Source organism: Paroedura picta, chromosome 14, assembly GCF_049243985.1.
Source record: "Paroedura picta isolate Pp20150507F chromosome 14, Ppicta_v3.0, whole genome shotgun sequence".
Lineage (NCBI taxonomy): Eukaryota > Metazoa > Chordata > Lepidosauria > Squamata > Gekkonidae > Paroedura > Paroedura picta.
The window spans coordinates 25,186,886-25,212,489 of NC_135382.1; the positions used below are offsets into that span (position 1 = coordinate 25,186,886).

The window sequence follows — 25,604 nt, forward strand, 5'->3', positions numbered from 1 at the left end:
GGGGAATGGTAGAGGACAGGAAGGCCTGGAGGATCATTGTCCACGGGGTTGCGATGGGTCGGACACGACTTCGCACCTAACAACAACAAATTTGCTGGATTTCCGGCAGGGAGGCCGGCCGTTCCATATTTCACTTGAGTCCTCAACCTTAGGCTTGATGGAACAACTCTGTTTTACAAGCGCAGCAGAACCAGTTAACATCCTGCAGGGCTCTGATCTCATTTGGTAGCACATTGTTCCAGGCCAGGCCTGAAAAACATTCAGGACCAAGCATTTATCGTGCCAAGAGGAAGTTTTGTTTTGAAATCATGCATCTGACAAAAAGGTATGCACTACACTTTGACGGAAGGCTTCTGAAACCTGCAGTGGGTAAAAGCAGCCTGGGTAAAAGCACGCATCACATCAGGCCATATTGGTGTCCATCATGTCCAAATGTAAACAATGCATAGTTAGGCTGCTCCTTGGGAAATTCTCTTTGCAGTGAAGATCTGTACACACACTTGTACTTATCTTTACCTATGAAATACCCAAAGGGCTACCGGACTCGCATGAAGCAACCTGGACCATTTTGCACACGTTACCAACCTCCTCTCTTTCAAGGGACAGATAGCAGTCCATTGCTGGGTCCTCGGGTCATAGCACTCGACAGATTCAAAAAGTTTGCCGTAAGAGCCACCGCCCATTGCATAGATCTTCTTTTTCATAGCTGCATAGCAACCAATCTTTAACAACAAAATAAAACCAGTTGCATAACTGTCATGCACAATAACGCTTCACTTAGATGAGACGAACAACCCCATAGGTTGCCCCAGCCATGGTCAAGAGAAAGACTCCCCCCTACAGTGTCAACCTCCATTCTTTACCATCCAGACTTTTTTTTGTTGCAACTGTGCCTACTCAACTACAGGAGAGCTTTGGCCAGGCTGCTGTTAGCTAGCATGGAGGTGAGAACCAGCACCTGATGCTATGTCCTGCTTCCCATGTGTGTAAGTCATTGATTTTGACCCCTTGAGGGGTAAAATGGAGATATCAATAGCATACTTTATAGAGCTGTTATGAGAATGATTGAATGTGGCACAGCAGCCCAGAGAGTGAACTGGCCCAAGTGACCCCTGGTCCAATCTCAGCCTCAGCCACACAGCCAGGGCCTTAAGCAAAAAGCTTTCTTAATCTCAGCCTTATGGGGAAGGAACAATGGCCTACCTTGGAGGCTTGCTGTATGCATTACTTAGATTTTAATACTTTTCCCCCAAAGCCCATCACAAAAATACTCATACAAAAGGTCAAGAGTCTCCATAAAACTCTCAGAACTACTGAGATAAGTGCTCAAGATCTTTCATGCCCTCGAAAAAAGCAGCAGGTAAACAAGAAATCAAACGCTAGGATGCCCCTGATACATTAAATATGGAAATAGTGTTCAAGCACCTCTGAGACAGAGCACAGAACAAAATGTCTGAAACAGGATTGTGGTATTGAAGCTCCTACCTTCCTAACCATGGTCAGGTCTGGCTGCTTTGTCCAAGTCCTATTATAAACGTCATAGGACTCCATGGAGATGAGCTCCTGCTCGCCATCCTCGCCTCCCAGAACATACAGCACACCGTCGATCTCCACTAAACCAAAATTGTGCCGCGCCTATTGGAGATCAGCAAAGTAAAGAAGTAAATTTTAAGTTTGCTTCGTCAATAAAAAGAATTTAACAGATTCTTGTTAATTAGAACATAGAAAATGGCCACACAGAGATCTGATTTATGCAAAGGTCAACTAGAGATAGACATAACACTAATTTACACCTAGAAAACTTCCGTGGTCAGAGCAGGGAATCAAACGTGGGTCTCTCCGATCCCAGCATTAACCACGACACCACGCTGGCTCTGAATGGCGAACTTGCCTCGTTCATTGGTGTCAGGGGGCTCCATGAATTCGTATCTGGGTCGTACTTCTCCCCAGAATTTAAAGTGATTTTGTTATCATCTTGACCTCCAAGTACAAACAGGAACCCTTCTGAAAAACAGAATATACAAAGATTTTAAAATTCAAGCAGCATCTGCAAAACACCTTAAGCTGGAATGAGGTTTATAAACATCAGGCATCAAGTACCTGGGCTGTTACAAGGCAGCCTCAGTCCCATTTTGCCTCTTTGCTTTTCAGGGCCAACATGATGGGCCAAATTATCATTATCAAAAATTGGTTCTCTTATAGTAAAGAGCAATTTAACAGGTTTTAATTTATATTTATTTATTATTGGATTTTTATCCTGCCACTCTTGGAAATGACTCATGAAGGGTAACAAGAGGCCTAGGAGCAGCTTTTTCCTTTGTCAGAAGAACATACAGAGCACATTCCCCTGAAGTTCTAAAGTGGAGCTTTCCTTGAAAAATGTTTATGAGGTTTCTACCTAACAACAGTTATAAGGCTGCAAGAATACCTTGTAAGCATGGGATTTTGCTATATATTTTTTAAAAAATCATTTATTATTAAACTCCTTCTTAGGAAGTCACTTGTAGTCTCGTATTTAATATGACCCAGAAAGGAATGAGCATGTGATTTTCCAGTTGCAAGTTCAGACAAACCACATTTGGCAAGACCCGTAATGCAGATGTAATATGGCCACTATCCAAAGAGGCTAGGCTGGTACAAGCTGTGTGCATGCAAAGTGCTTCTGCATGAAGGGGATGCCAATTTTTCCTTTTGGCAGCAGTTCCAGGGAGTGCTGCTCCAAAAGATCCCTTCTGGGATAGGGAGGTGGTAGTAGGTGAAGGACTGGAAAGAGCAAATATACATTCAGAGGGATATATACAAATATAGACAGTCACAGATATTCCTCCATGCTTGGCATTCATTTAGCCAAAGATTCTTCTCCTGCTGGTTTCTTCTCCCAAAAAGAGTCACCTTCTAAAGTGACCATGATTCCAAATAGCTCTAAGTTTATTTTAACGTTGTAAAACAAGAAATGGCTTTAGGCTTCGTCCGTCCTGCTTAAGAGAGAAGCAGCTGCTTACCTGCTGAAAGTACACCGTGATTTATCCTGGGTGAACTCAAAGGGGCCAGTTCTATCCAGAGTTGCCTATTTGGATCATAGAGTGGGCACATACAGCGCACAGTTGCCGATGGCTTCCGGGAACTAAAATAAAAGGAAAAGGCACAAATCCGTTCACCGTTGCCTTTCTGTGTAGCAATTCTGGACTTCCCTGGTAGTCTCTCATCCAAATATTAACCATGGCCTACTCTGCTTAGCTTCTGAGTTTATGAGATTGGGCTAGCCTGGGCCAGACAGGTGAACACAGAATATGAATACTTAAAATGAGTATCTGTAGCATGCATGCTCAAGACATAAACACCTTTATTTTTTTAAAAAGGCTGGGGAAGTGTATTCCAATTTTTTTGGGAGTTTACAATATGAAGTTATTAAAAAAAAGAAATAGCGATCATAGTCATGACAAAGGTTCTTAAAAACAGTTTTAAAAATCAGCATTCAGAACTTTGAATTTCACTCCCCTCCCCCAATTCGGCATAAAGGTAAAGGTATCCCCTGTGCAAGCACCGAGTCTTGCCTGACCCTTGGGGTGACGCCCTCCAGCGTTTTCTTGGCAGACTCAATACGGGGTGGTTTGCCATTCCCTTCCCCACTCATTACTGTTTACCCCCCAGCAAGCTGGGTACTCCTTTTACCGACCTCAGAGGGATGGAAGGCTGAGTCAACCTTGAGCCAGCAGCTGGGATCGAACTCCCAACCTCATGGGCAGAGCTTTCAGACTGCATGTCTGCTGCCTTACCACCCTGCGCCACAAGAGGCTCCAATCTGGCATACATTTAGTAATATTTATTGTCCCTTCTTCCTGATTCTGGCATTGTTTATGATATTAGAGTATTGTTTGATCATTCCAAGTGTTTGGTTTTAGCTGTTAAAACGCTGACCAAGGGCAAAGGCTACATTAAAAATGTTTTGAATAAATACCCCACACCACCACCACCACCACCACCACCACGCACTCTACCAAAATCCAAAACAGGGCCTCTGAACAGCTTACACTCTTTCTTCACCGCCGACAGTCACGATGCACTCGGAGTACCCTCTAGGTTTAAAGGAAGCCAGCATTGCCTCCCCTTGCTGTGGTGGCGTGAGCGGAATGTTGTTACATTCTTTGACGATCTCCCGGACCAACGGCTCGCTCATCATTTGCTCGCGCAGGTAAGCAGAGTCCAGCCCAGATACCCAGACAGCTGTCATGACATCCTTCATGTGAACCTGAAAAGGCAGAAAGAAACTTTTCAAAACACGAGTTGCACGACAAACAAAGCACGGCAGCACGCAGCTTTCAGGAAGGTTCACTTCCTTAGCATCCATGCTTATGCTAAATCGATAGAGACAAGTGTTGAGGTAGGGGAACAGAAAAGCACAGGCAAGAAGCTGGAAGGATGGAAAGGCATAAAGGAATAGTAGGATCTCTTCAGATCTTGGAAGCGAAGCAAAGCACTTAGCTGGATGGGAATGCCAAGGAAGATGCTATAGAACAGAGGGGTGGCCAAACTGTGGTTCTCCAGATGGCCATGGACTACAATTTCCACGAGCTCCTGCCAGCCCAGTCATTTTATATAGGCTAAGCACACATAAAGAGCCTCTTGTGGCGCAGAGTGGTAAGGCAGCCGTCTGAAAGCTTTGCCCATGAGGCTGGGAGTTCAAGCCCCCCCAGGCGGCTCAAGGTTGACTCAGCCTTCCATCCTTCTGAGGTCGGTAAAATGAGTACCCAGCTTGCTGCTGGGGGGTAAATGGTAATGACTGGGGAAGGCACTGGCAAACCACCCCGTATTGAGTCTGCCATGAAAACGCTGGAGAGCGTCACCCCAAGGGTCAGACATGACTCGGTGCTTGCACAGGGGATACCTTTACCTTTACCTTTTTAAGCACACATAGAAGAAGAGTTGGTTTTTAGACCCCACTTTTCGTTGCCCAACAGAGTCTCAAAATGGCTTGCAATCACCTTCCCTTCCTCTCCTCACATAAGACATCCAAGTGAGGTAGGTGAGGCTGGGAGAGCCTCTGACAGGACTGCTTGGTTAGAACAACACTATGGAGGAGCGGGGAATCAAGCCTAGCTTGCCAGATTAGACGCTGCCACTCTTAATCACTCCGCCGTGCTGGCTCTCAAAGCCTCCCCCTGCCACCCAGGGCTGAGCACATAACACCCTTGTAATGCCTCTCAACTGCAGCAACAGAAACCAGTTCAGCACATTTCAACCTGAAGTGCCCAGGTATTATCAACATCTTCCTCTGGCAGTTTTGCAAAGCTATATGCTTGTGCCTTCTCACCTTTCTTAATTCAGGATCATGGCCGATCCATCTAAGGACTGCTTCAAAAACATGCCTTTCGTTCCCAACATTGAGCTTCTCCAAGGACAACACTTCTTTTACTTTCTGAGGATTCAGTTCCAGAAACTCCTCTGAACTGCTGACATCCCGGAAGTGCGTTTCTAGGTATTCCGAAGCGAGGTAATGCACATGACGCAAACAATAGTGCAGTGCAAAGTCTCGAATTCCGATACAGTTCTCAGCAGCAATGCAACCCTCAAGGAACTCACAGCATAGGGTTTTTAGGTCTGTAAGCAGCAAAAGGTCAGCGGCCTGCACTACATCCTGGATGGTGTCTTCATTTAGCTTGATCTGCAAAATAGTAATTTGTTTTTTTAAAGGTTACAACGAGACAAGTGAACAAGCATGCCACGAGCCAAGCACTCAATACCAAGGGATGACATTCAGGTTCATGCACTCCTGTGCATCCAGCCTGATCACCTATAAAGTCATCACAGAATGCTGTGACTTCTTGCATGGATTACAAGTCTTGCTGATGAAGATCTGATTAATGACTAAACGTGCTAAAAAGAGGGCTGCACATATTCATGGAAGACAGGTCTATCCAAAGCAGTTGGTCAGGACAGTAAAGGATCAGCAACGAGGCTAATGCTATGGTTAAATTGATATCATGATCCATTACAATAAGAAGAGCTAAAACTAACCTGGCTAAGGCCATTTTATAAAGGGCTATTTGTCTCCATATGCTGCTGGCAACAGCACCAGTTATTTTCAGCTCAGGGGATTAGCAAGCAGAATAAAGAATTAAATGTGGCTGGAAGGGCACACCAGCCAGCTAGCCCCGTTAGGGTAAAATAGCTCAATGGAAACTCCAGATTCACCAGGGCTACGTCTCTGAACTCCAATTGCTCAGGAACAAACACGGAAGATAATTCACGCCCACCTTGAGAGCTTTTCTAAAGCACCTCGCTACTGTTTGCAACAGAATGGATTTATTTTGGGGCCTGATCCAACAGGATTCCCTAGGTTTTTCCTCCAACTTTTAAAACCACAATCCCCATGGTTCATTAATGCTTTTTAAGAGGCCATAATAAACCTGCATCACTCTGAACTTAAATTCTCTTGTAACAAGGGACATCAAGGAACAGACCAAGATGTCCCTTGGTGGTTATTATTTGCAGAAATCCCAGCAGCAAGCAAACACTTGGTGGTCCATAGAAAATAAAAAGATGAAAAAATAGGCCAGGGCCGATGGTACACAATCAGTTCAATTTCCAAAAATTCCCTATGTGTTTCGCCTCCAGGCTTTGTTAGGGGAATTTGTCAAAAGTCAAATTAGACCATGCTGTTCCCTCATCTGTCCACTTTAGAGGTTTTGGCATGTTAGAATGACAGTTTCTCAAATACTAAGGTAAGTATATTGAACTCTGGCAACACAAACCTGGCCGCTGAAGATGTAGTCCAAGATCTCTTTCATGATTTCCACAGATATCCCTTCAAGTTCGATTTTATAAGTTGAACCATCTTCCTTTGGTGGGTTGTAGTTCAGCTTTGTTCTGAAAATTTTAAGAAGTGGACAATTTTTTTTAAATTATACACATACACAGGGAGTAAATTATGAGCCCAAGACAGCTGCAGACTTCCAAAAGAAACTCACAGGTATCAGGCTGCATCACTTGCTGCCTATAAACTCAAAGAAAGAACCAAGATGGAGATAGAGAGGATATTAATTGCTGGCATGCTAGTTGTATCAGGAAATAAGAAATTATGCTAGTCTGGATCTTAATTTCACTATCTATTTTTTGCACATACGCCCACAATTCACTGGGATTTCAAGATTATACAAATGTGAGGATAAAGTTTTCCAAATTAAAAACAAAAACTGATGGATGAGATTAACCTTGACCTGATTCACAATGCAATTCTCAGGTCCATGTATCTTTGGAGAGCTGCATATCTTGTCATAATGTACTGCTTATGAGGGTCTATAAGGATGCCCTCCATTGTCATATCTCAGTTGTCTAACCCAGGGGTAGTCAACCTGTGGTCCTCCAGATGTCCATGGATTACAATTCCCATGAACCCCTGCCAGCAAATGCTGGCAGGGGCTCATGGGAATTGTAGTCCATGGACATCTGGAGGACCACAGGTTGACTACCCCTGGCCTAATCCTTCCTTAGTTCCTGAAGAGGACCCATGCCAAGTGAAAACTGTCCTGTTCAAATAGACATTTGGGCAGGAGTAAACAAAAGCAAGGACACCGGGGGGGGGGGGGAGAGAGAAAGAGTTCAAGAAGAGTATCTTCCTCCTTCTGAAATACTTTAATTTCTTTTTAGGAGTGCAACTGACGACTCAAACTGGTGAGCAGGGATCTGGAACAGCAACCTACATGTTAGTAAATTCAGAAATAAACAGCCCAGCTTCCAATTAGAAAAAGTAAACTTAGTTCCCAGGACATACCCTGAGAAACAAACTGCAGATAAGCAATGGATTACACAAGAGTGTGTTAACAGGCATGAATCAGAGGTACAACTGAAAGGCTTTAAAAAATAACTACTGGATTCTACTTTATTCTCCCATTTCCATCGTACTAGAACATTGGGGCACTCAATGAAGTTCATGAACAGTAGGTCCAGGAAACACGTCTTCGTGAGTAATTAAATGGTGGAATTACTGGTCAGGGGACATAAAGATAGCCATGGATATAGATGGCTTTAAGATGAAATTAGCCAAATTTGTGGAAGGTCCTTCAATGGCTAATAGCTGTGGCAGCTAAAGGGAACCTCCACATCCAGAAGCAGTAAACCTCTGGATATCAGGGCTTTGGGGCAACATCAGGAGAAGGCCTCAGCCTCTATGCTCCATGGCTGGCCCTCCAGAGCAGGGGTAGTCAAACTGCGGCCCTCCAGATGTCCATGGACTACAATTCCAATTGGGACTAGGATGCCGGACTAGTTAGACCAATGATGTAATCCAGCAGGGATCTTTTTAATGTTTCCTTAACAATGGAACCCTTTCAATACTTAGCCTAAATCATCAATCGGATTAGCTGATTAGCATAAAGCAGTAATGTTTGTGCAGGCACCGATATACAGATGCAAATAAACCATACAATTACGAAACTGCATCTCCTGATCAGGGACAGGTAATTTAGCAGACAGGATATGCAAGCCATGAAGCAATGGATCAAATATGCAAATCAAATCTGTTACACGTCCCTCATAGTAACACTGAGACAGTATAAATGCTATTGCTTAAGGTTATACGAAAGAATGATGAAGACTGGGAGGAAAAAATACCTAGGAGCCATGGGCAGGCACATCACTCCCCACCTACACATTATTTTGAAGCTTTATATTGCTCTCTCGCACACCCACACACTTTGGAGGTGATTTGTGAATACCCACATTTTAAAATGCATGAGTCTGAGGTTACCCAATACACTTTGTCCCTTAGCTCTGCCCGAGACCAACATACCCATAATTTCCCCCATTCCCACTTTGTTCCAAGTCCCAGCTAAAAAGCTAGACTATTTCTCAACACTTAAACACCGTATTACCATATGTGATCTGCCAGAATGCCGTCTCCCCATGTTAACCCTAATTAAGTCTTGTTTAATTGTGTTATAAAAGAGAGCCAGTCACTTTATAATGTGTCTTGCTTTTTTTAATAGTTGAAAACACTCCCTCGCCTCTCAAGTCCTACGATCGATTGCGACTCTCGGTTGTGAAAGTTGTATAGCTGCTGAATTCAAGAAAGGCATAAAGAAGCATGATGCAGCATTCTTAATGACAAGCTCCCTCCCCCTAAAGATTTGCCCCACAGAAAACAACGTGTTTTTTTTTTCCAGGTCACACCCTAGCCCTTTGGAAGCACACATGAAAGATATGCATCATCGCCACGCCCGGCACCCGGTGCCAATTCTCTGAAATTTCTGCTTACCTATTTGTTTTCAGGTGCTCTGTACATGATGAGCAAACCCAAGCGTGTCAGAGAAATAAAAATAAAGCCTTGCAACATTGCAGGGAAAAAATTAGAGAATTCTGTCCTCCAACACGGTGATCCAGCTACCATTTATTTACACATTATAAATTTTATCACAAATACACAGGGTGAATAATGCCACCATCAACTGTCCACCAACAAGCTTTCGCACGTAAGTGTCCAAAAGATTCAACCCCCTCCCCCTTAGATACATTTTCTCTTCCTGATAGCACTATTTATTTATTTGTTTGTTGGATTTGTATGACCACCGCTTTCAGGGCACTGGCTCACGGTGGTTTACATTTTAACAATACAATCCATAACAATAATATTAAAATTCCCATTAAAAAAGGTAAAGGTATCCCCTGTGCAAGCACTGGGTCATGTCTGACCCTTGGGGTGACGCCCTCTAGAGTTTTCATGGCAGACTCAATACGGGGTGGTTTGCCAGTGCCTTCCCCAAAATTCCCATTAAGATCCCCTTAAAACAATATATTAAAACTCATTCACAATTGATGGCGAAATAATTTGGTAAAAATGCATCCCACACAGGCCAGTGCAAATGGAGGGGATAGGAAGGAGGAGGAATCATGTAAATTCATGATATAATGCTAACCTCATTAAACATACTTAAGTAGCATGGTCAGTGCTGGAGTTTTCTTAATTTTGACGTAAGTTTGAAAAATCTATTTTTCTATGCAGCAAAGGAAAAACACGATGCATAATGGTGCATTTGCAGTCCACTCAATATATTTTAAAATAACATTCCTGCAATTCTACTCACGTAGACTTTATGATTCATTGCCGCCAAATTTTTCTGGCAAAACATGCCCTAGACAAAATTTTAGAAGTCTCCGAGCACTTAACACCGTTGTCTAAATATTGTACTTAAATGCTTCTAAAAATCTAACTTGTATTTAACTTTCAGAAAATAAAATGCTACATATGTCCTCAGTGGTAAAATAGTTCTTTTCTTTTTGGCCTTCTAAACATTTTAGACCATATGACACATATATCATCTTGGAGTTGGATTTTAAAGGAAATACTTGTACCGAATTTGTCAGCGTGGTGGGGGGAAAACACTGGCTACGTTTTTCGTCAGAATAGGGATAACAAACCTCAAAAGAAACATGAACTTTGGAGTCAAACCAGAATTGTCTGAAATCTCACCATTAACCATGTAGCAAAACTACTTCACCTATTGTAATAGCAGGCATCTCCAAATAGTTGTGTTCTCAATAGTATTTTTGTTTTCAAACATGTCAAGGTAAAGCTGATTAAGTAAAAGAGAAGGTTTTACTTAAGTAAAAGAGAAGTAAATACTGGCAGGGGCTCATGGGAATTGTAGTACATGAACATCTGGAGGGCCACAGGTTGACTACCCCTGTTCTAAACTTTTCCTTCTTTCATCTATTTGCATAAATCTCTCAATACCCTAAACAAGCTTTCTAACTAACCACTGTTCAACCATTGTTCAACTCAGCCCAAGCTTGTCAGAACTTGAACGATAAGCAGGTCAACTATGGTTATTATTTGGACACGAAGACCAGGGCTGCTATGAATGGAATGAACAACGGATGGGGGTCATCATAAGTCAGTTGTGACTCGATGTCCATACAACTTTTTAGAGCTATTTACAACTCACTAAAACTACAGTCACATTAAAACAGCAAAGGGAATTAAAAATAAAGAAATGCCATAAATTAATTACTGCAAGCATCATCAAAGACACAGCAGTAACACCATGATTACTATGCAGCTGCACACACCTTCAAATCAGGAGATCAACTTCTCCAACCAAGGATCCGACATGCGCCATAGGAAGAGTATGCTCTAATATTAGCAGCAACGTCTAAATTAGAAGGATTTCAGCTCCTAGTGATTAATAGGCAAAAGCCAAGCTAATGTTAAAATAGCTGGTCAGTATGCCTCAACATTCGCTCTGTGTTGCAATTACTGTAAAACTTATTCCCAGACTTAGCACTACCAGAAAGAGCAGCATAGCAAATTACCACAGCTAAATCTTCCCTTCATAAAACTAATAACAGCAAGACTCTCATTCAACATGATCATTCCAGAGCTCCTGGCAACATCCCTGGTATTTTGCTCTTAAACAGATGTGACTCCTAGAAAAAAAAAATAAGGTCTTGCTGGAATGATCGTTCATTCCCTTGACCTCAGGCTGACATGGAAGAACTGCAAGCTCAGTAGTTACTAGTGAATCGGCCTTAAAGAGGATACATAGCTACACAATAAATGATTCAGTGAAAACAATCCCTGGGAAACTACTCATAAGAAAGCATAGGCTAGAACCCAATAGCCCTGATCTGGATCCTCAAGGCCACTCAGATTTCATCGGAGCTCAGAAGCTAAGTAGGGTGGGAGACTTACAAAAATATCATGGCCATGAAGCAGAGGCAAACCACCTCTAAAGTCTCTGGTTTTGAAAACTCTAGAGCAGGGGTAGTCAACCTGTGGTCCTCCAGATGCCCATGGACTACAATTCCCATGAGCCCCTGCCAGCATCATGGGAATTGTAGTCCATGACCATCTGGAGGACAACAGGTTGACGACCCCTGCTCTAGAGGGTTACCATAATTCAGCTGTGACTTGACAACACTTTCCACCACAAATGAACCCCATATAAACCAGGCATGTTCCCTTGTCCCCGGAACCATCTCCATGGTGCACGTATTCAACAGGTAAAGGTGACAGGATTTCCCTGAAGGTAAATGCCTGTGACTCTTAGCCAGAAACACTGGTTACAAGTGCTGGCAAAATTAGGAAAAAGGTGGGACAAATACTAGGCATGAGTTCTTGGATAACTAATGGAAGAGCCAATAATAAAAAAAGAAATCAGAGAAGCAGCTGAGAATTTCAATTATCATATTGGATACTCAATGTAAAGTACAAATTCAACAGGCATTAGCATGACCAGACTATAGCCTATGGATCTCTTGTCCTGAAAGATCTGCTTTCCACACTTGTGTCTTTTGCTACCTTATAACATCTAAATCTGATGAAGCAACCTACTATGCTAGTGGTCTGTGTCAATTAAGTCAGTACTAGAATGTATTACATGGATTTCATCTTTGTGTTGAGGTTCTGAGCAGATCAATACTGTTGAACAACTTCTTCTACTACAAAGGAAACAAAGCGAGGAATTATAAATGATTAAGGACAAGACGGAACCATAGAGAGAACAATTACGAGCTTCCTAGGGGTAGCTTTCCTTGAAGTAAACAAAAGTTAGCACCATAAATAAAGACAGAAGAGAAGCTGTCAACTTTAACCATCACATGAAGCACCACTTACACTTTCATCAGCCAAAAGTGCTCCAAGACACTGACAATTATGACTGCCTCAGTTACTCACCTAGTTAGGTCCTTATGTAAGCTCTGGAATTGATTTTCAATCTCACTCTCTCATTATGACTAAGAGCAAAGTGATACGCTGCACTAGATTTATGCAATGATTAAAGAGTTGGGCTCATCAGTTTCTGCACAATCTTCAATAAAAAAAAAAAACAATACCTAACAGGAAGAGTAAGAAGCAAGAGATAGCACAGGTGGACCACACCTTGCTCCACAACAAAGAAAGATGCTTTATGTCTTGTAAGAAAGCCATGAATAAATCTAAAGCTGGTGGCTACAGTCCAATAATCTGGGAAGCCACTTGTATAGCATGAGGAACAAAAACAGGAAATATGAACTTGATTACAGTTTAAGGCAGGCTTTCTCAACTAGGCTTTCATGAGACCCTGGGGTTTTCTGATGGCCTTGGAAGAATCTCCCAAATGGGTGGGAGTTAGTTAATTCTTTATATATTTTTTTAATTTTAAAATTTTAAAATATTTATTGGGTGATATGACCATTTATAGTTATGTTGACCCCCCCTCCCAATGGCCAATGATGGGCTTGGACAGGGTGGGAAAGGGCAGGACCCTGGGTGGGTGTGTACCACATCTGGGGTTTCTTGAAGCCTGAAGAATGTTTAAGGGATTTCTTAACAGACAACTGGTATCACAGGAAACAGTCTCCTTTTGACAAGTTAATATATATATATATTTGGTTCCTTGGGCCATGATTAATGCAGTTGTGCCTTCCAGGTGGACACTCAATGGCCAGTTGAGCCACAGGGAGGGACATGACTTTCCAGGGCTAGTTTGGAGCACATGTGTAGCGGTCCTCCCCCAGGAAGCATCCCATGGTGACACTGGAGATGTGATTGGGAGTAGCAGCCAAATGACTCACAGAAAGTTGTACTGTAGTCAATTTCACTTTAGAATTGTAATCCAGAAGTCTGACAAGAAACCCATGAGAAATCCATATCCCCAAGCTTACAACACAACAGAAACAAAGAGAAATAAGGGGGGGGGAGTAATGCACCCCTGAGAACAGGTTGCATCTCTATATACTTGTTCTAACTTTTCCATCCACACAGACTAACTGGCACACTCCACTCTCCCCAGGGTATATAAGATATGCTTCACATTTTGGCTAATACTTTAAGCATGGAATTGATATAAGGAGAGATACCCTATAGACTTAAATATTAATTTAATTGTACCTAGAAGACCCTATGTAGAATGAAAACTGTAATTGTGCTATGTGGGCCACTCACTGAACTCAGACCCAAACCTTTCTTTATTATTTATATTCTGCCATCCAGGAGCATGATGACTTCCTGATTGCAGAAGTTTATTCCCTCTCCCTTACAAATCATTATTTACAAATATAAAGTAATGCAGGTCATAATGAATTTCAGGTTTGTAGCAGTAAGACAGCTAGCCCTGTAAGCTCAAACTACTTAACTGTTCTAAGCTTCTTTCCACATCTATTTGGAATCTGGGATTTGATCTCAGCAAGTTTCAAATGGTATCTGATTTTCAGTATTTTTGGTGGCAGTGGAAAGGGAAGAAGGGAGCTATTACAAATGCAGCCATGTCCTTTACCAGTGGTCATGATTTCCTTCAACTTTGCAGCCAGGATTGTCTCAAACAATTTTCATTCTTCTTCTCTTCCCTTGGCTTAGGGCAATAAGCTTTATGTCTGGTTCTGGCCTCTCCCTTAATTAGAGGTATGGCCCAACATTCACATTTTTTTCATCCACCAGCACATTAAATACACTATTAAAATGCCCTATTATAAAAACATGTCTTCAGGAGGAAAAGTATCCCAAAACAGAATCTTGCAGCATCAACAAAAAGTGCAAAATTCTAAATACAAATTTATATATAATAATTGATCTCACTGTAAAAAAGAATCAGTTAAATTTGTAAATTTTTATCCTGGTGAAACCAGCATTCCCAGAATAGGATTGCTGTCTAAATTAAATACATTCTCACAGTTTACCAACATCCATAAAATGTGAAAGGATTGGATTGTAAAATTAAGCCCTAGTTGTGTTACTCAGAAAATAACCCTGGGAATCAGTCCTGGAGTCTTGGGTTATTATAGGAGTCTATCGTTGTATTGTCGAAGGATTTTAATTTTCTTGTGTATTGATGCAGCTTTGTAGGAATCTATCATACAATATAAGGTAACATACAAAAACTATATAGCTTCTTTCACCAACCAAAATAGTCTAAGAGAGAAAGCTTTCATGTTCTTCAAATCAGGTTGAATGTTAAAAATCTGTAACCATTAATAAACCCTGTAAGGGGTGCTGGGGGGGATCTGGGACTAGTTGCCTAACCACCAATCAGGTTGGCTGTCTCATTCCTGATTGGCCAACTGTCCAACAGCCAATCAGGAAGGATGTCCTAGCTCTGGTTGCATCAAGCAGGAGCTGGGAAGGAGGGCGGAGGTCCTGGGACTGTGGGCCAGTGGGAGGCGAGCCCCTGCCAGTGCTCTCGCTGCCCAGAGCAGCTCCAGCGGTGGCCTTGCCAGGCCTTGGTAGAGCTGCCAGGGTGGTGAGAGGAGGTGCGGACTGCCTGCCAGTGCCTCCCTCCAGCCCCGAAAAAGCCCACCAAGCCTCTCCAGGCCTTGGCTGGCTGGCCTGCCTGGGGCAGGGGGGGTGGCTGGCCTAGCACCTGTTGTATTCAGGGATAGCACCTGTTGTATTCAGGGATACAACAGACTTTTCTGCTAGACAAATACATAAAGAACAAACAATAGTTCAGACACCAATCCTGAAGCCACATGTCTGAATTTGTTAAATGCTTAACCAAAGATATTACATGGCTTTTGGTTTTGAATTCTGGTTTGGACCAACACACTTATCTGCAAGTTAAATAAGCAATTTTTAAAAAATCATATGACCAATTTCTTCTTAGCAAGGAGAGAAACTTATCAGGAAAAAACACACAAACAAGGGTGTTGGATTTACAATAAGAGTTCATGGAAGTTGCTGGTGGTACCGACCTTCCCCCACCTTCCCCCTTTCTCAAGAGGTTTGCCATCTGACTCGAATTTAGAGGATCAGGAGGTCTTCACAATCAATGCCACAGAATCTGGGGTGGTGGGAGAGAGACAAGACTAACTGCAGCAACAAGAAATATAACAGTTTAGTTTTTCTGGTGCAAACAGTGTATTGTTGTTGTTAGGTGCGAAGTCGCGTCCGACCCATCGCGACCCCATGGACTCCAGGCCCTCCTGTCCTAAACAGTGTATAAATTTGCCTAATTCTTCAGAAATACTGCCCACCCCCAATACATTTTGTCTGTGATTCTCCCTAAATCCTCAGAGACAACTTCTGGGACAAATGGAAAGCTGCTCCCACCCTCAAACTACTGATCAACGTGGCATGCATATTTGAAATTACGTATTGCTTCAGTTAGGGAACTATGCACCTTTACTGATCACTGTATCACACTGGCTGTAGAGGTAGACTAAAATTTTGTAAAAACGGTTTTCTAGTGGAAACAAATTATAAGTTTGCACGATACAACTGGTTTGAAGACAAGCAAGAGGATAACGGAGGCCCTAAGGGCGACACATTATGTTTAAGGTTGGAAAAGGGGCACTTCAGAGCCTTTGTGTATCAACTGGGTCCCTATTCACAAGATCAGCACTACACGTGACATTAAAGGTGCTGGCAACAGCAAGTGACATCATTTCACATCAAGCTTTGCTTATGCTTAAACTTATAAAGAGGAATTAATGACTAGTCTACAAACTCAGCCAGAACTATAAACTGACAACTGTCAAACAACCAATGCTTAACAAAGCTTGTCATAAATGCCCCTAAAGCCAGCAAAGCCCCTTTAATGTATGTTATACAAGGAGTAATGATTCAATATTCAGAGTCTGTGCATTGACCTGAAACCACTTATCAAAACAGACAGAGCTGAAAATAAACCAGGGTTTGAAATCGTGCAGTCACTCTATCGGTCAGCTCCCGAGAACTTATTAAGCCTGTCATTGCAAAGGAGGCCATTAATAAAATATTACTTTCTCTCGAAGGGTGCTTCATGGTATTATATAGGACATCATTTTAAGTTTTAAGCCATCCATGCAGCAGCAGTGTTTTATTTTTAACGGGGTATTTTAAAGCACAGCACCAAAATGGGCGTGGAATCATACATGCACAGTCATCAGCTGTTTCCTGCAGGCCATACCAACATAAAAACAGAAGCGTATTTTCAGCATACAAAGCTTGACTCCTCAGAGAAGCTGCCTCCCAATTAAATGCCAACCGATAATTTCAAAACCTTTTCCCTAAAGAAAAACAGATCGCCTTTGATCTTTGCAAATGAGCCCATGTTTGTCACACTGAACTGGGGGAATGCTGACAATGCCCTGGATGAGTAATGTTGGTAAACAAATGATGAGATTTCCTGTATCACTTTACACCCATAGAGAACAGAGCCAGCTGTGTGAGCATGAGCAGGCAAAGAAGGTACTTTGCAGTAACTTCCTCAAGAACTCATCCAGGTGTTATACGTCTGCTACATTGGGAGTTGGTCAGAGCCTAGGCCTTCCACTTGCCTCTGTGAATCATACAGCAGACTGCACAGTCAGAGCTACATGCTGTCTCCTGTTTATAGCACAATGAGATTAATGTGCTTTCTAAGGAGGTAAGTGAATTAAAGCACAAAAGCACACTCCCCTTTATTAGGGGAGGCAGGTCTACTTCGGAATTAAAGGACATGGTATCCAAGATGGGGTCAGAATGACAAATCAGAGGTCCAGGCATTTGGCTCATTGCATCTATGAGTCATGGAATCATAGAATAATAAAGTTGGAAGGGACCTCCTCGGTCATCTAGTCCAACCCCCTGCACTATGCAGGAGAGTCACAACCCTATCGCTCATCCACTGTAACCTGCCAGCCCCTTAAACCTTCACAGAATCAGCCTCTCTACGAGAATCCAGCCTCTGTTTAAAAATTTCCAAAGATGGAGAACCATCTATTCAGAACGTCTTATGCATAATACTTGTCTGCATTTTAATATATTGTAACTGCCAACGTGGTGCAGTGGTTAGAGTGACAGACTAGGATCTAGGAGACTCAAATCCCAACTCTGCCAAAGAAGCTTGCTGGGTGACCTTGGTAATAAGAAAATTAAGAGCCACACCAGTCACTAAGTATGGAAAAACAAAGTCAGGGGCCATAGTGGAAAATAGGTAAAATTATTTTGTTAATCAGCATTTTTTAAACTACCAAAAAAACTCCCAATGCATTTCACCCCCAAAAAGGCATCTGCAAGGCAATCAACCTATTCATCTTCCAACGATTCATCACTGCCAACTATAACCAAGCTTTAAATATGCCACTTCTTCCCTCTGTTTTCCTCTCACTGTCCATTTTATATCATAAGCTCCTTGGGAGCAAGAATCTGTCTCTGTTGCTCACGTAGTTCTATAGTTCCACAACACGGCTGTTAGCATCACTCGACCAGTAAAGCAAGCTTGGTTTCTTTCTACCCGATTTGACTGGCAAGAAAAAGAAAACATTTGAATCCAGTATGAGGTTTTACCCTTAACAGCTCAGAGATCTTTAACCATTTTTACTTCATTTTTCATCCATGAGCAGGAGCAGTAAACATCTGGGGTGGCAAAGGGGGCTGGTCTCTGTGCACAGTGTGGCCATCTGGTGGTCTACAAGTGGTCTACCACTGGTCCAATCCATCAAGGTTACTTCTCTGTTCTTACCTAGTTTTCTACCTCATCTTCCTATCTCTTTTCACCAAAGAACCACCTACCTCTAGGGCTCTCAATTGATATGATCATGTGCTCGTAGCTAGGAATCAAATGGTCAAAATCCCAAGTGTGCATTATTCACACATTACATGCATGTCCTCCGCAGTGAATGGCTATTAATACCAGTTCCATTGGATCATACGACTTGTGAAGGCCCTATGAATAACTAATAAACGCGCTTCTCAAGATTGCTAAATGTGGATTGATTAGTAGTTACCTTTAAGCATCCAAGCTGGTTAAAGGGAATAGTAAGAAAGCAGATTTCTTTCTAGGCTCTAAATGCCACTTCACGGGCAAGCATGTCAGGAAAAGCTTTGTGCCGTAAAGCTTTGAAAAAGCACAGGAGCCCTGCAATTAAAACAAAAAGTTGGCAATCTCAGTTCCAACTGCTGAAAATCAGGCCACACTGTTCAATTAGTACTGGTGCTCCAAGCTATTTGGAAAACTTTATTTCCTTAATCCCAGTGGTATGTATGGTGTGTGTGAGCAAGGGGGGGGGTATCATCTCACTGCTGAAAGAAAGATCCTCTTCACACTTGCTCAGGAAAATTTTCCTTTTCAGCCAGCAACCAACTTGCAACAATGCTTGCTAATTACAACCTTCATGATCGGAGGCAGAGCCAGATCTGGACACTGAGGACAAACTGTCAGGGCTGGCGTATCTGCCAGTCTTCCAGAGACAGGAGTCTTAACAGTCCTTCATGTTTATTGGCTGCCACTACAAATGCAAACAGTGTATTTAGATTGAAACTTGGTCCTGGGATTCCTGAAGCTTAGTTACTTATTGGCGAGAAGATGCCTTCTGCATATGCTCAAGGCACTCACTTCATTATTACTTCAAATGGCTGAACCCTGGGTTAAGTACACAGTCCTCGAAGTTAATAAACAGGGTGCCTTGAGCATATTCACAACAAAACTGCTGCTTACCTAATGACCAAATTGCAAAATATCCAGCAACACTTCTAGGTGCACCAAAGTCCTCGAAAACATCTTGCTGAGTAAACAAAAAAAAAAGCACAGGCCAGTTCTTCCTGTTGTTTTTTGTCCCAGATCAGTTGCCTCAGATACAGGTATACATTTAAACCCTTATTTCTTAAGCATTTGAACTCATAATGCAAACATTGCCTTAGGAGCCCCAATCAAATAATCTAGGTACATTTTCTTTAATAATAAAAACAAGAAAAAAGTATGTGCATGGTGTACGTTTTGCTCCCCATAAGCAAGGCGAAGTGGCAACTGGACACGACTATATTATGATGGCTTATTTCTTTATGCACCATCAGACGGTTTTGTTTACACACGTGTAACAAAACAAACAAAAAATGGAACCCCAGGGTGGCTGTGAGGATGGAACAGACAGGAAAAACAGATTTCTAGCTCAGAGGGGCTGCAGACTGCCAGGAAATGGGAGGCAGAAACAAAAAACGACAGGCTACGACACAAATGCACGCTCCCCTTTACTTGGGGAGGCAGGGTCTACTTCGGAGTCAAAACCGCTCCAGGCCAGCTCTGCCCGCCCAGAGTCAACTTTTCCTCCCAGTAAGCCAGGCTGGCTGCTCCCACTTGGCTTTAGAGTCCGGGCTGCCCCAAGCTGCAACCCCCAAACCTCCAACGCGAGTGGCTCCGGAGCCAGCAGAAGCCGCAGGTCGGGGCTGTCCGCCGTGGCGCGGCGTTGCCTCGAATGTAAACCAGGCCGGCACCAGCCCCGGGCTAAGGCTTGCTCCGAGGCGACCGCCCCCCCCCCCGGCTCACCTGATGTAGGGGCTGGCGGCGGCCAGGATGTTGGTCTGCACCGGGATCTCCTGGCCCTCGAGCACCAGGTGGGCGTCGCAGAAGCGGCCCTCCTCGCGGAACGAGCTCAGCGCCCGCAGGAGCCGCGCCGGGTGCTGCGGGTCCGACACGGCGCTGCCCTGCGCGCCCACCGACATGTCGCTCTTGGGGGGGGGGAAGCCGCCCGGCCGCCTTTTCCCGCGCAGGCCTCTCCCTCCGCCGCCTCCTCGCGCGCGCTAGCCCGGCCGCCTCAGCCGCGCTCCCCTCACGGCCCGCCGGTCCCCCACCATCCTGCCCAGCCCGGCTTCGGCCTTGACATCATCTCCCCGCGCCGGGACTCCTCCTCGCAGGGCGGAGCGGCGGGCGGGGCAGGGCTGGGCCGGGCTGGCTGGGCGAGGGGGCGGGTTGCGCCGTCCTCCGCCAGGCAAAACTGGGCCGGGGAGGAAGAGGGGGCGGGGCTCGAGCCCCTCACCGCCTCCTCTGGGCCGGGGCGGTCTGTGGATGCTCAGAGGCTATTGGTTGAGGGTTCCGTTTCGGAACTGGCGCTTCCTGGATGGGTGGGAGTTTATGGATATTATTATTATTATTATTATTATTATTATTATTATTATTATTATTATTATTATTATTATTATTATTATTATTATTATTATTATTACCCATCTCCCTCCGAAGGCTCGAGGCGGGTTACAGGATTCGGCTAAAAAACCCATTATCCCATTATAAAAAACCCGATATCCCATTAAAAGCGATAAAAAAAGCCAGAAATACAAGTAATACAAAACTAATAGACCAAGAACTGCTGCGAAAAACAACTCCTAAGCCTAAACCCAGAGTTTCTGCATCTAAAGGGGGAGGTGTAGAATATATTTTTAATATTTTAAAATATATTTTAATTTATATATATATATTTAATTAGTTAAATATTTATCGGGTGGTATGACCACATATGGTCATGTCGACCTCCCTCCCCCTCCCCAAATGGCCACTGATGGGTCTGGTGGGGATGGGAAGGGGAGGACCCCTAGGTGGGTTTGTACACAGCTATGCTCGCCATCCACATTCTGGGGTTTCGCTAAGCCCGAAGACTGTTTCGGGGGTTTCTCAAGGGTAAGAAGGTTGAGAAAGGCTGGCGATTTGCAGTCTGTTTTGTAGAATAGCCTGTGTTGTAGGACAAAGAGTACGAATCACTGCAGAGGCTGTAATCGGGGTGTGGGGGTAGGTTTTGTGGGCTGGAGCTGCCCATCGAGTGACTGTGATGATGATACAGGTTTTTATCTCCAAAGAGGTAGTTCGTTAGCTAGCAATGAATTAAGGATCACTAAGGTACAATAATACCTTATTTGTTTATTAAATGTATAGACCACCCCTCTCTGTGAACAGGCTTGGGACGGATTCAGGTGGGTAGCCATGTTGGTTTGAAGCAGCAGAACAGATTTAGAGTCCAGTGGCACCTTTAAGACCAACAAAGTTTTATTTAAGGTGTGAGCTTTGGTGTGCACATGCACTTATTGTATTTGAGGAGGTGTGCATGCACACAAAAGCTCATATGTTGAATGGTACTTTGTTGGTCTTAAAGGTGCCACTGGACTCTAAATTTGTTCAGGCTCGGGGTGGTTTACAATATATTAAATTTTAGTTTAAAATACAATAAAAACAACATGATGTCATGGTGGTGGGAAGCCTTGCTGGGCAAAAGGGCTCCACTACATTGGAGACCCCCTGGTCTAACTCATTTGGAATTAGCTTAGAAGGGATTGTCATGAATTAAGCACCATCTTAAAACAGAAATAAATAATATATGTCCAATGCCAGTGACCAATTTAGTAAATGCCTAGTTTTTACTAGGTATGATAGGTTAGTGGTCAACTAGCTGGGTTTTCAGAGCCTCTTGTGGTGCAGAGAGGTAAGGCAGCAGATGTGCAGTCTGAAGCTCTGTCCATGAGGCTGGGAGTTCGATCCCAGCAGCTGGCTCAAGGTTGAATCAGCCTTCCATCCTTCCGAGATCGGTAAAATGAGTACCCAGCTTGCTGGGGGGTAAATGGTAATAACTGGGGAAGGGAATGGCAAACCACCCGGTATTGAGTCTGCCATGAAAACGCTAGAGGGCGTCACCCCAAGGGTCAGACAAGACTCGGTGCTTGCACAGGAGATACCTTTACCTTTAGCTGGGTTTTACGCTGACCACTTCCAAAACAGGACAAGATTTTCTATTCTGGTGAATTTGCCAAGAAGTAATATGTGTTCCCCCTTACATACCACGTGCATTTATGTAGAAAGAATATCAATTTCAGTTTTTGGATTTCTCAGATGCTGAATAAACTGCTTTGTAACCATGGCTAACAATGTGATCTTGAGGTTTAGGATGGTTCTTATGGCAATAATGAGGGAAACAATAAATTATACATGCATGTGTAATAGTAATAACAACATATTTACCTAGAAGAGGTAAATGTCTTAAATGAGTTGTCATCAAAACAAAATGACTCATTTTTGGCATAAGGTTCTGTGAACCAGAATTCACTTCATCAGATGCATTAATGTTGCACTATTCTTCATGCATACCAGAGAATAAGCCCTTCTGAATACTGTGTAGAACTTCTGAGTAGTCCTGCTAAGGATTGTGTTGTAAGAGTCTCCATAACAGGCAGATATACAAACTGAATGAAATAATATTCATCCTCTGTTCTCATCTTTGTGGTGCCAGTTTTTGTTTGAAACCTTCTCAGGACTGGGGCCTGCCTTCTTGTGTTTTGCAAGACACCACACATATCGATGGCACCTATATTAATATCCTCCTAGTTTTGTGTGTGTCATGACTTTTTGACCCCTGTGCATATAGCAAACATCTAGTGTTGATACTGGAGGCCTGCCCAAACACAGAAAAATAAACACAAGGTGAGGTATCTATTATGCCTGTATCATATTATACAAGCACCCAATCATATATTGCATAGTGATGCAGAATAATCCGTGGCCGAGAGTTGTTTTGGTGTAATTATAACATGCCACCCACAAATAAATTATAATTAAGACAGACTGATAAACACATGAAAAAAAAGATGTTCTATAAGTATATATGGCTAATAAAATAATTCAGACTTAGAGATAGGTAACCTACCTCATTTCAGCAAACATTTACTTTAACTATGAGTATTTGTTATAAAAATGGCTAATAAGCATAGTTTAAGATGGCATGCCCCCAGAAATCAAAGAGGAGTTGCCCGTTACCGTTTTAACTATGTAGCATTCATGGTTATAAAGCTGTAATTCTGGAGGGCCCTTTGAATCAATTATGGCAAAACAGTTAAAGAGTATGGTCCACAGCTCAGTGGTTAAGCATAAGGCAGCTTTGTGTGCTTTGTGTTTCAAGGGAAAATTATTCACAGATAATTCACATTTCCACAAAGGCTTGGTTTACAGTTTATGCAGGCCAAATACTGATTGTTATAAATCTTGTCTTCAAAAGTGGCACATACGGTCTCACAATGAGTAATATACACAGGAGCACTATGCACAATTGTTTTAGTGAAATAAATCTGTGCAGAGTTTGGATTTGAGATTCCTGGCAGCTATTCATTTCTATCATTTCCCTTTCTGTAAAACATCTCCAAGAAGCCCTTTAGTCTCATAAAAACCTTTGCCTACCATTCACTCTATGTCCTGGTTATTCAAGCATCTCATCTGATCCAAAAGACCTTAAGTTAAAGATTTCATTTCCTTATTGAAAAAGCCATAGTTGGTTCCATGCAGATCTAAACTTGGCCCCAGGGCCGTGGCTTGCAGGCCCCTGTTATAAATATAAAATAGTCATAGTAAAAAAAATCAGATAATAATTACATAGATTTTTTAAAAATCAGTATTTTACATGTATAAAAAAAAAACTAGCAGCATATCAGCTTTATTTTAGTGCAAAATTGTAATTTTATGACTTGGTAAACTTGACAGTCCAGCATGAAAAATTCAAAATAAAAAATAACTCATTGGGACAAATGACATCACAGCGTATATTGTGCATTCTACCTAAGGCATAGGAAGTAAGTGTTTAGACTGTACTACTTAGTGCTTATCTAGGCTCAGTCTGGGTTTCTTACTTTAATAAAGATGTTGACAAACTGGAAATAGCTGACTGTGTTTAGATGAACATTGCTAACATGTTGAGACTGCAAGAATGCAAGAAAAGAGTTAAGAGATCTGGATATATTGGATGGAATGGATTTGAGGTGGGTAATACACAGACTAGGTTTTTTTCCTGCATCGTCATCCTTGCTTTTTACAGTTGCCTGAGGAGGACCTGTATGACTATTGGCACATAGCCCACATGATCTTCATAAAGCAAGACTGCAGGAAGAGAAAGTTGTCTTGTATGAGGCAGGCCTTTCTGTATATGCTAAGGTTACCAGACGTCCTGTGTTTAGAGGACATGTCCTTGTTTTTTTGTTTAACCTGATAAAATGTCCTATTTTCGAGTTGGAAGGTTGGGAATATTCCTATTTAGTAGCAGTACTCACAGCTTAAATAATTGGGGTATTTAAAATGAGATTTGTCATAGCAATGACTTGTTTGAAGTTGTCAGTCAGGAAACATGTCCTCTTTTTTGTTTTCCAAAATATGGTGACCCTGGCAGGGGTGGTGAAACAGTAGCTGTCCAGAGGTCCATGGGGCTTGTGGTAATTGTTGACCATGGACATGTGGAGAGCCACCCCTTGGCCACCCTGCATGTATTCATATATATTGTACGCATGTATGCTTTTCTGTTGGTCTTTGTTCAGATTGGTGGGCTGCAAATGGAGAGGTTCTTCCCAGAAGCCATCAGCGATTTCTGATCAAAATGCTACTTTAAGCAGGAATTCTTCCATTGAATCAGTGCTATCAAAACAGAAATGCTGGCATTGCTCCTAAGAAATTGCTGGCTCCCTCACCCACATATTTGGCTTTCAGCTTTAAAAGCTACAATGCCACTTTAACCAGAGTTACATTCTTCTAAGCCCATGGACTTAGAATAGAAAGGGGCACTGCAAACCACATAGTTCCTCTTTTTAGGGGGGTCCTTTGGGTGAACTTATGCCAGTTGAGGTCTCTCGGCCTAATCTACTTCAGAAGGTTGTTGAGAGGAAGCAGGGAAGACCAGATAATTATATAAGCTGCTTTGGGTTCCCATTGGGAGAAAAGCAGAGTATAAATATCTGGAAGGAGGTCCATGTTCTTCATGGATTCTTTCTGGAACCCTGGAAATTTCATAACGAAGGGAGTTGTGCTCTGAATATATTTAACCCTAAAGCCATCATAGATTAATCATGTCTCAATTAGTTATTTGTTTCTGCTGTCAGCTGCTGGCAGTTATGCACAGAATCCTAATTGTGCTTCTGCTTTTCCTTTGAGCCTGTAAACAGT

The 25,604-nt window shown here is 42.8% G+C and overlaps 1 protein-coding gene across 2 annotated transcripts in view; it reads right to left on the reverse strand.

Annotated features, from left to right (window-relative positions):
• Positions 1-20,614, reverse strand: part of GAN (gigaxonin) — a 37,422-nt gene extending 16,808 nt beyond the window's left edge. For both annotated transcript variants that reach the window (XM_077310889.1, XM_077310888.1), the window contains exons 1-8: positions 20,193-20,614; positions 6,753-6,867; positions 5,312-5,662; positions 4,032-4,249; positions 3,003-3,124; positions 1,892-2,004; positions 1,486-1,635; positions 586-722 (exon numbers count right to left, since the gene is read on the reverse strand). In XM_077310889.1, coding sequence (XP_077167004.1) covers positions 586-722; positions 1,486-1,635; positions 1,892-2,004; positions 3,003-3,124; positions 4,032-4,249; positions 5,312-5,662; positions 6,753-6,867; positions 20,193-20,368 — 1,382 coding nt within the window. In that variant the 5' untranslated portion in view covers positions 20,369-20,614. The remainder of the gene's footprint in view (positions 1-585; positions 723-1,485; positions 1,636-1,891; positions 2,005-3,002; positions 3,125-4,031; positions 4,250-5,311; positions 5,663-6,752; positions 6,868-20,192) is intronic.
• Between the last annotated feature and the right edge of the window lie 4,990 nt (positions 20,615-25,604).